At 50.1% G+C, this 10,916-nt stretch overlaps 1 protein-coding gene across 1 annotated transcript; it reads right to left on the bottom strand.

The window, feature by feature from the left end:
- On the bottom strand, positions 1 to 10,696 carry NELFE (negative elongation factor complex member E). Its single transcript, XM_069746399.1, has 11 exons — positions 10,508 to 10,696; positions 6,767 to 6,845; positions 6,154 to 6,223; positions 5,452 to 5,597; positions 4,810 to 4,884; positions 4,671 to 4,708; positions 4,397 to 4,599; positions 3,910 to 4,054; positions 3,775 to 3,829; positions 2,539 to 2,641; positions 1 to 434 (listed from the first exon to the last, which is right to left on the bottom strand). The coding sequence occupies exons 2-11, from the start codon at positions 6,839 to 6,841 to the stop codon at positions 310 to 312; spliced, it is 1,035 nt and encodes a 344-aa protein (XP_069602500.1). The 5' UTR covers positions 6,842 to 6,845; positions 10,508 to 10,696; the 3' UTR covers positions 1 to 309.
- Positions 10,697 to 10,916: the final 220 nt, after the last annotated feature.

Raw genomic sequence — 10,916 nt, forward strand, 5'->3', positions numbered from 1 at the left:
TGAGAGTAGTAGTAGACGTTTATTCTACAGCGTTGAACACTTGCACATTACGCAGACAGCGTCCACCTCACTACAAGAGGGGAGACCTGAAAAAAGGGTTTTCCCACCATAGCGACCCTTAGTACGTGTTCACATCATAAAAGACCAGACGTCAGCAACCTGAGGCACTCCAGCTGCTGAGAAACTACAACTCCCAGCATGCCCCGCAGGTTGCTGACCCCTGCACAATGTCAAGGAAACAAAGCTGCGCTCCGGTGAGCCGTCTGATGCCTCGCGCCATCCCGTCCCACACGAGCTCCTCTCTGCCGATCACCCGGTCGTGTTCCCTGCGCCGGAGGAATCTGGATTGGAGGAATCTAGATTGAAGTAATCCTCGGAGTAGCTGACCTGAGATCTCTTGTCTTTGTATGATCCCTTCACACTACTGTGGAAAGCTGCGGAGACATCAAGGCTTACAGTCAGCGCTTAAAGGGAATGTTCACCATTACAGACAACTTGTACAGATTGTTTCATGTATACAGCTCCAATGTGGACCTGGTCAGCCTCCATATGTGGCTTGCTGACAGTCTAACCATGGAGAACATTAGTCTGCCCACGTCACTCCCCCCTGGTGTATAACATCTGGCCCCATTAGGCCCCCCGGTGTATAACATTTGACCCTATTAGGCCCCCTGGTGTATAACATTTGGCCCCATTAGGCCCCCTGGTGTATAACATTTGGCCCCATTAGGCCCACCGGTGTATAACATTTGACCCTATTAGGCCCCCTGGTGTATAACATTTGACCCCATTAGGCCCCCTGGTGTATAACATTTGGCCCCATTAGGCCCTCCGGTGTATAACATTTGACCCTATTAGGCCCCCTGGTGTATAACATTTGACCCCATTAGGCCCCCTGGTGTATAACATTTGGCCCCATTAGGCCCTCCGGTGTATAACATTTGACCCCATTAGGCCCCCTGGTGTATAACATCTGGCCCCATTAGGCCCCCTGGTGTATAACATCTGGCCCCATTAGGCCCCCCGGTGTATAACATCTGGCCCCATTAGGCCCCCCGGTGTATAACATATGGCCCCATTAGGCCCCCCGGTGTATAACATTTGACCCCATTAGGCCCCCTGGTGTATAACATTTGGCCCCATTAGGCCCTCCGGTGTATAACATTTGACCCCATTAGGCCCCCTGGTGTATAACATTTGGCCCCATTATGCCCCCCCGATGTATAACATCTGGCCCCATTAGGCCCCCCGGTGTATAACATCTGGCCCCGAAGGCCCCCCCATATATAACATCCAGCCCCGTAGACCCCAGGTGTAAAGCATCCGGCCCCCTACATCTCCAGTGTATACCATCCAGCACCGCACACCCCCTTCCTGATGTAAAAAATCAGGCCCCATCGCCCCTCGCCTGCTGTGTTCCTTTACTACCATGTGGCAGAACGTTGCAGAGTTCACCGATACCAGCGCGGTCCTATAATAGGAGCCACCAGGGTAACAAGTCCGTTCATGACATTTCTTCCTCCTGAATCTTCCCCCATCTCCTGTGAGTGATATTACTGAGAAGTGGAAGGAACCGCAGCAACTCAACCACAAAATAGAGACCCCTTAATGTTACAGAGCGGAGGGCCGAGTGCTGAAGAGCAGAGAGCAGAAAAGTCACCACCGCTCTGCTGACCCCATAATTGCAGAGTCCAGACCTCCTCTGGTATAACATCAGCACAAACACTGCGCCCCCGCCGGGATCTTCATGGCCGAGCAGCTGCATGCAGCCGTACATCACCAAGCACAATGCCGAGCAGCGGATGCAGTGGTGTAAAGCCACCACCAGTGGACTCTGGAGGAGACGTGTTCTGTGCAGTGATGGATCACACTTCTCTATCTGCGTCTGATGGAGGAATCTGGGTTTGGTCACACCAGGAGGACGTTACCCCCTGACTACATTGTGCCCCCTGTACAGATGGTGGAGGAGGATAATGCTATGGGCTGTTACCAGGGGGCGGCCTCGGCCCTTAGTTCCAGTGAAAAGAAATCTAAATCTTCAGCACAAGACATTGTGGACAATTGTAGCTTCAGCTTTGTGGGAACAGTTTGGGGAAGACCCTTATCTGCCCCCATGACCGACCCCAGTGCACAAGCTCCATACAGACATGAGGGAGCGGCCGCACAGACCTCAGCCCCTTCCTATAATGGTGATTAAGAGCTCGGCCTCCCCCAACATCAGGGTCTGACCCCACGACTGCTCTTCCAGATGAAGGGACAAAAATTCCCACAGACGCCTCCAAAATCTTGTATAAATCCTCCCCAGAAGAGCGGGAGCCGATATATTTGCAGAGGGGCAACTCCATATTAATGTCTATGGATGTAGGATGGGGCGTGAGAGAAGCTCCTGGAGGGGGATTGTGGGGGGCACTTACTTTTGTGTATAGAGATTTGTGTATAGAGCATGTGAGCTGAGTGGAGTGTCTCTAAAGAAAGTCACTGAGATCCAGAAACATGACATTTATGTGACCTGTGAGTGAGCGGCTGCCAAATACTCACCCAGCTGACCCCACACAGACTTCTCTATGGCGGCATCCAGCATTGGCTGCTTCCGGGCGATGCTGACCTTCACCGAGACGTCCTCTATCATTGTGTTATTAAGCTGAAAAAACATGGAGAGTGGAAGAAAAAATAAAATTATATCAAATGTATCACATCACAGTTATAACACAGAGCAAGTTTGTTTCGTCACTTTTACCACTTTTTTTCCTCTTAAATTAAAGGGAACCTGTCACCCCCAAAATCGAAGATGAACTAAGGCCACCGGCATCAGGGGCTTATCTACAGCATTCTGTAATGCATTCTGTAATGCTGCAGATAAGCCCCGATGTATCCTGAAAGATGAGAAAAAGAGGTTAGATTATACTCACCCAGGGGCGGTCCGATCCGGTGGGCGTTGCGGTCCGGGGCCTCCCATCTTCTGACGATCACGTCCTCTTCTGGTCTTCACGCTGCGGCTCCGGTGCAGGCATACTGATTTGCCCTGTTGAAGGCAGAGCAAAGTACTGCAGTGCGCAGGCGCTGGGCCTCTCTGACCTTTCCCGGCACCAGCGCACTGCAGTACTTTGCTCTGCCCTCAACAGGGCAAATCAGTACGCCTGCGCCGGAGCGTGACTACAAGAAGAGGACGTCATCGTCAGAAGATGGGAGGCCCCAGACCGGATAGCGACACCCATCGGACGGGACCGCACCGGGACCGCCCCTGGGTGAGTATAGTCTAACCTCTTTTTCTCATCTTTCAGGGTACATCGGAGGCTTATCAACAACATTACAGAATGCTGTAGATAAGCCCATGATGCTGATTTTTAAGCTCAGGCCACCTGCAGTCACCACTAGAGGGAGCTCTATTATTGAATGCATACAGACTATTCCGTGAGCTCATTTGCTCCCCCTAGTGGTGACTGTAGGGAGATGAACTCTATCACTTCATATTGGCTCCTCTGTCCTCCGTATGACTAGAGCATTAGAGCCCCATTAAATCTCTATGAAACAAAAGGTCCCATAAACGCTGCATGGAGCAGTACTGCACATGTGACCACCACGTCATCCAAATTGGGCACATGGGACTCCTTGTGGACAGAAGGACCCCAATACATTTATCGCTTATCCTGTGAATATGTAATAGATCTGGGTTTTTGTAGGTTAACCACTTTGATTCTCTAACTATGTAGGGGATTTAGAAGCAGATCCAAGCCCTTCCGTCTTCTTCTCTAGTGCCCCCTGGTCCAATCTCACCTCTTGGATCGCCTGATCTGCTGATTCCATCTTCTCAAATGTGACAAAAGCGCAGCTGTACGGGACAAAACAGAAGCTCGGATTATGTCTGCTTGTTCTCCCCAGCACGACGGACGAGCATCTCTGCGCACTTACTTCCGCTGAGCGTCAGTTGCGAGGTCTATGATCTTCCCAAACTTGGAGAAAGCGTCAGTGAGCATCTGCTTCTTCATGCCCACGCCGTTAACGTACACCGTGTTTCCTTTCCTCGGTGCTCGACGTTCTGGAAAAGAATCTGATCCTGTGTACACCAGGGATGAGAAATGGAGAACAATTAATCTACAGCCTAGGTTTACACGGAAGCCCACCCTGCCACCTAATAAACAACACGGGGGTCGCAGTGATGGGGTTAGTACATTTTCCAAAAACAGCACCACTCTAGTACACTGGTTGAGTCTGGAATTACACCTTAGCCCAATTCAATTGGCTGTAATACCAGAACCAGTCAATGGATAATAGTGGAGCTGGTTCTGGAAGAAAGCTGCCATGTTGTTCTTCTTTTGTCTAAGGTAATTGGATTGTGAGCTCCTGGGGTCACTGTGTAATGTGGTTACGATCCCTGCAGTCACACAAGTGTACGTACTCCGGTGGAAGCCTTCTCGGTCTCGCTCCCTCTCCCGATCTCTATCACTTCTGTCTCTCTCCCTCTCTCTCTCGCGGTCTCGCTCTCTGCCGCGGTCTCGTTCGTAAGGCTCCCTGTCGCCTACGCGATGGCCTTCTCTGTCGTTCTCTCGGTCCTCTGTCTCCCTCTCGGGTTCTCGCATACGTTCACTGGAGCTGACAAAACTGAGAAGGGCCGAAAATCAGATCAATAAGAGGATAGAAAGGTCAGAGGCCACGGATGGGGGGAGACTCACCTGTCGTACAGAGACTTCCTTTGGTTGCGCCTTGAACTCTGGAGAGAGAAGAAGAGATGACGTGTTAGGAGCGAGGGTCTCAGATTGGATGGTTCCTATAGTAAAAAAAAAAAAAAAAAGAAGTTCCAAGAGTGCCGACCTCCGCCTGCTCCTCGTCTACAGAGACACTGCGCTGGAAAGGCTGGAAAGTGGGTGCTGGGCCCTTATCGGGGTCCTAAGGGAGAGAAAAAAAGGCGTCAAACAATTAGACAGTCATTAAAATTAAGAGGTGAATTCCTATCTTGATGGTCTGTGGGAGTCCAACCCCTGCGGCCCCCCGACAATCCCAAAAATGATAGAGACCAGGGCTGTGGAGTCAGAGTCGTGGAGTCGGAGCCCATTTTGGTGGCGTCGGAGTTGGTGTCAGGGAAATTGAGGAGTCGGAGGTTCGGCTTACTGACTTCACATACCTGTCAGGGCTGTGGAGTCAGAGCCCATTTTGGTGGAGTCGGAGTCAGAGTCAGTGTCATGGAAATTGAGGAGTCGGAGCCCATTTTGGTGGAGTCGGAGTCAGAGTCGGTGTCATGGAAATTGAGGAGTCGGAGGTTTGGCTTACCAACTCCACAGCCCCGATAGAGACACAGTCATGGACTCCCACTTGACTGCATGAGTAAAGACTTTAAGCCGAGGCCATACATTACGTGCAATGTCATAGTGTGTGTAGGTCATATAGGGACCAGCAGGGCCCCTCATAGACCAGCCAAGAATAAAAAGACCCCGTGGGGTCACATATAGACGTCACCTTCAGTTTGCCCTCTAGTGTCCGGGAACGCTTGAATCCGCTGTTTTTGGTCCCGGATTTAATCGCGCTGATGGCGCCGGTCTTCACCAGCATCTTGGCTTGTTCTGTCGCTGTGGCCGTGTCCACTGCTGGTTGGTCTGATAAAGCTGGAAAAGACAAGTTCCCCAGAAAAATAAATAAATGGTAACAGCGCCGCGCAGGTCTCCGGGCTGTGCCTGGTATCGCAGCTCAGAGGGGTCGTCTTGCTTTCTTTTTTTTAGGCATGGATCGATTAAGAATAAGTAATGCCGACATAATCACCTTCCAGCACCCCCGAACATTCAGCACAGGCTGCTCTGGGGGTCTACCCATTAGAATGTCAAAGTACTGCTGCAGCGGTTAGGTGACGAGGATAGCACGTCACCAGAGAAACATCTTCTTGTCACCTAACCGCTGCAGCCAATCACCGTCTGCAGCGGTCCTGCGACTCCAAACAAGGCAGACCCGGCTTCTGCCTCTGGTGCAAACCTTCGGAGCAGCCTGCACTTCATCCCAGAGGGCGCTGGAAGGGGAGTCTATGCCTTTAATCCATGCCTTTATAGAAATTAATAAAACAAAATGACATATTTTACTGTCAGACAAGTGATTGCTGCAGTACCAGACACGACCACTGGAGAGCGGCGACTCTTTAAATATGGAGAGTAACTATCTGAGCTGCCTCACATCTCTTGATGCCGGCCTGGATCGTCTGGTTGGTGGACGTTTGCTTCTTCAGAGCCAACAAGGCTTTTTTCTAGTAGAAGACAGGAAATAAAATACATTAAAAGAAAGATCCTGCAAAACATGGCGGCTTTCTCTCATAAACAGCGCCACCCCTGTCCGCGGGTGGTATCTGGTAATGCAGCGTGGCTCCACTGCCCTAGCTGCAATACCACAGACAACCCCTGGACCGGTGTGGCGCTGTTCCTGTCCTATAACACTACAGGAAATCATATGATGCGATGTAGAAACACAATACCGGAATCATAACGTTGTGTGTAGCCCTCATATAATCCATCCATGTGACCGCTGCAGCCAATCACTGGCATCAGCCATCTTGGACCGTACATCTTACCTGAGATCTGTCATTGGCTGCGGTGGTTGCATGGATGTACTTTAAAAAAAAAAAAAGGAAATCCATGAATCCATGTGACCACTGCAGCCAATAATAGGCCTCAGCTAGCGTGGACATACCAAGATCGCTGATGCTAGTGATTGGCTGCAGCGGTCACACGGATTTATTTTTTTTCAAATCCTGAACATCCCCTTTAATTACTCCCAAACCCCTTTAACAAACCTTCTTTTTCAGCTTGGCAAACTTCCTCTGTAGAGCCTCCTCTTCATCCGTCAAGACGGGTGGCAACAAAACCATGGTGCTTGGGGGAGGGAAGGAAAAAAAAGAGGAGAGCGGGGGGTTAATACTAAATAGGTACAAGCAAAACAGAGTCACTCATTTACATAATTAAAGGGGTTGTGCCCATGTAAAGGGTTGGTACCATCAGATGCTCATACTGGCGGACCACTACCATAGTGATGATTTACATCTAGGACCCCAAAAATACAGAAGTAGAAGCTCTTTGGACCTTTTCCTGGGCAGAGGGAGCATTTCTGTACAGATAAAGGAGCCATGCAGATATTTAACCCTTTGATCTGAGGTTCGGGTTGATGACCCCCATCCTGCAGGCTTCTATTTTTTTTTATTATTATTATTATTGTACATTTTTATGGCGCCATTTATTCCATGGTGCTTTACATGTGAAAAAAGGGGGCAAATATAGACAATTACATTAAACATGAGCAATACAAGGCACACAGGTACATAAGGGGGGAGGACCCTGCCCACGAGGGCTCACAGTCTGCGGGGGATGGGTGAGGATACACTGGGAGAGGGTAGAGCTGGTCATGCGGTGGTTCAGTAGGTTGAGGATCACTGCAGGCTGTAGGCTTGGCGGAAGAGGTCGGTCTTCAGGTTCTTTTTGAAGGTTTCTACGGTAGGCGAGAGTTTGAGGTGTTGGGGTAGAGAGTTCCAGAGTAGGGAGGAAGCACGGGAGAAGTCTTGGATGCGATTGTGGGAAGAGGAGATAAGAGGGAAGTAGAGAAGGAGATCTTGAGAAGATCGGAGGTTGCGGGTAGGTAAGTACCGGGAGACGAGGTCACAGATGTATGGAGGAGACAGGTTGTGGATGGCTTTGTATGTCATTGTATTTTGAACTGGAGTCTCTGGGCAATAGGAAGCCAGTGAAGAGCTTGGCATAGGGGAGAGGCTGAGGAATAGCAGGGAGACAGGTGGAATAGTCGGGTAGCAGAGTTTAGGATGGTCTGGAGTGGGGCCAGAGTGCTAGAGGGGAGGCCAGAGAGTAGGAGGTTGCAGTAGTTGAGGCGGGAGAAGATAAGGGCGTGCACTAATGTTTTTGTGGTGTCGCGGTCAATGAATGTGCGGATCCGGGAAATATTTTTGAGTTTGAGAAGGCAGGAGGAGGCAAGGGCTTGGATATGTGACTTGAAAGAGAGTGCAGAGTCGAGGATCACCCCGAGGCACCGGGCGTGTGGGACTGGAGAAAGTGAGCAGCCATTGACATTGATGAGAACCAGAATAGGGCAAGTCTGTGATGCCAAGAGATGAGAGGATCTGTAGCAGAAGGGAGTGGTCCACTGTGTCAAAGGCAGAAGACAGGTCCAGGAGGAGGAGGACAGAGTAGTGTCGCTTGCTCCTGGCAGTTAGTAGGTCATTGGTGACTTTAGTTAGGGCAGTTTCAGTTGAGTGTTGGAGTTGGAAGCCTGACTGTAACCGGTCAAAGAGGGAGCAGGAGGAGAGGTGGGAGGACAGTTAAAGATGGACGTGTTGCTCCAGTAATTTGTAGGTATAAAGGAGAAGAGATATCGGGCGATAGCTGGACACAGAGGATGGGTCGAGGGAGGGCTTTTTGAGGATGGGTGTGATCTTGGCATGTTTGAAGGATGAGGGGAAGAGACCTGTTGTGAGTGAGAGGTTGAAGAGGTGCGTTAGGGTTGGGATGAAGACCGTGGAAAGGTTAGGGATGAGGTGGGATGGGAGCGGGTCAAGCGTGCAGGTGGTGAGGTGTGATCTTGACAGGAGGGTGGAGAGCTGATCCTCTGTCATGGTGGAGAAGCTGGTTTTGGAGGAGCAGGGTTGAGCAGCTAAGAGGGGCAGTGGGCGTTGTGGGCCAAAGCTTTCTCTGATTGATTCTTTCTTTAAACAGAAGATCGATACAAAGTCTTCAGCAGAAATGAGAGGAGGGGGAGGGGGTGCAGGGGGACGGAGGAGAGAATTGAAAGTGTTGAAAAGCTGTTTAGGGTTGTGAGACAGGGAGGATATGAGAGATGAGAAGTTTGTCCACAGTGAGTGTGGACTTGAAGCTGGCGAGGGACTGCTTGTATGCAGTGAAATGGTCGGCAGAGCGGGATCGCTTCCTTCTCCGCTCAGCGACCCTGGAAGCCCGTGTCAGTTCTGTGGTCAGGCTGGTCAGCCAGGGCTGCCTGTTGAGTGTACGAGTTTTGCTATGCATGAGCGGGGCGGGCGAATCGAGTGTTGCTGTTATAAAAAGTGGCAGCAGCATCTGTGTCATGAAGGGAGGCTATGTCTTTAAGGCCGGGTTCACATTGCGTTAAAGCAGCAATTTCAACACATGTAATAAACAGGCCGCGTTAACGCAAGTACCGAAATGTGATCGTGCTAGTGCAGATAGAGCTAGCAGAGCGCTAGCGGTGACGGACCCGGAAACGCTGCTGCCTGCGTCCGTCACGCAATGATGGTACATCGCTAGCACACGCCCATTTTGGGCATGCGATGCGTCCGACATAGGACTTAATGGCGGCGTTAACGGACTGTGGAAATGTAATATGAACCCAGCCTACGAGGGAGAAGGGACTCAGAGAGAGGTTGTAAATTGAGGGGTTTGAGATTTCTGCGAGAGTGGGTCAGTTTGTAACTGACTATATGTCTCAATTTGTGGCCATATATGAGATCTCTGCTTGCTGTCAGTCACATATACGAGATCTCTGCTTGCTGTCAGTGACATATACGAGATCTCTGCTTGCTGTCAGTGACATATACGAGATCTCTGCTTGCTGTCAGTGACATATACGAGATCTCTGCTTGCTGTCAGTGACATATACGAGATCTCTGCTTGCTGTCAGTCACATATACGAGATCTCTGCTTGCTGTCAGTCACATATACGAGATCTCTGCTTGCTGTCAGTGACATATACGAGATCTCTGCTTGCTGTCAGTGACATATACGAGATCTCTGCTTGCTGTCAGTGACATATACGAGATCTCTGCTTGCTGTCAGTCACATATACGAGATCTCTGCTTGCTGTCAGTGACATATACGAGATCTCTGCTTGCTGTCAGTGACATATACGAGATCTCTGCTTGCTGTCAGTGACATATACGAGATCTCTGCTTGCTGTCAGTCACATATACGAGATCTCTGCTTGCTGTCAGTCACATATATACGAGATCTCTGCTTGCTGTCAGTCACATATATGCGAGATCTCTGCTTGCTGTCAGTGACATATACGAGATCTCTGCTTGCTGTCAGTCACATATATACGAGATTTCTGCTTGCTGTCAGTCACATATATGCGAGATCTCTGCTTGCTGTCAGACACATAGAGATCTCTGCTTGCTGTCAGTGAGTGGAAACAGTCACATTTTCGCCCGAGGATTTACCGCCTGTCCGGATACGATCAGCAGCAGCGTCGTCTGTAGTCGTGCAGCAGGTTTATCACCTCCGGTCACTGACAACAAGCAGAGGTGGTGCAAACAGTGGAGAATGATGACACAGAGCCGGTGATGACATAAAAGCAGAAATCTGGGAGAAATGGAGACAATATGAGCAGAATGCAGGCAAATATGAGCTGTACATGTAAGAAGAGGCGGAGAGACCCCGGGAGCATCACTGGTCACTGAGCTGCCCACAGCAGCGGATTACACCGGCTTCACACAGCGGCAACAACCGAACTGAGAGCAAATTTAGAATAAGAAACGTGAAATTAGAAAGCTTATATTTACCTCCTCGGTCGCACTTTTTAGACGTCACCGTCAGATTTTTTTTTTCTGTTCCCGGATGTTACCAACCACCTGAACGGCGCATGCCAACCACTGACGTCATCATTGCATTTCAACCAATCACAGCGGACTTTCGGTAATATATTTCCGCCCCAACTTGTCTTGACTGGTCACATGACTAAAATCGTTTCCGCCACACTTTTCAAGCCCTTTGACCAATCAGCAGATAGAAGTAGTCGGCTGTGATTGGCTGGTCGTTGTCACCGCCCTCCGTTTGCTGTATTTACGTCTTGTTAATCGGCGGCACTTGGCACTTGCTGCTTTTTGTGTGTGTAGTAGTTGTGCTGTGAGTGTGTTCGGACAGGACGCCCATGGTTATAAAGCTGCCGCCAGCTGGTAATGGGCCATCAAA

This window comes from Ranitomeya imitator, chromosome 2 (genome assembly GCF_032444005.1).
Source record: "Ranitomeya imitator isolate aRanImi1 chromosome 2, aRanImi1.pri, whole genome shotgun sequence".
Taxonomy (NCBI): domain Eukaryota; kingdom Metazoa; phylum Chordata; class Amphibia; order Anura; family Dendrobatidae; genus Ranitomeya; species Ranitomeya imitator.

What these genes read in the sequence shown, in the direction of transcription:
- NELFE (XM_069746399.1), bottom strand. Translation starts at nt 6,841, where the DNA reads ATGGTTTTGTTGCCACCCGTCTTGACGGATGAAGAGGAGGCTCTACAG. An exon ending in TAGACGAGGAGCAGGCGGAG is followed by an intron (nt 4,709 to 4,809) that starts GTCGGCACTCTT and finishes TTCTCTCTCCAG; the next exon opens with AGTTCAAGGCGCAACCAAAG. An exon ending in GCAACTGACGCTCAGCGGAA is followed by an intron (nt 3,830 to 3,909) that starts GTAAGTGCGCAG and finishes TGTCCCGTACAG; the next exon opens with CTGCGCTTTTGTCACATTTG.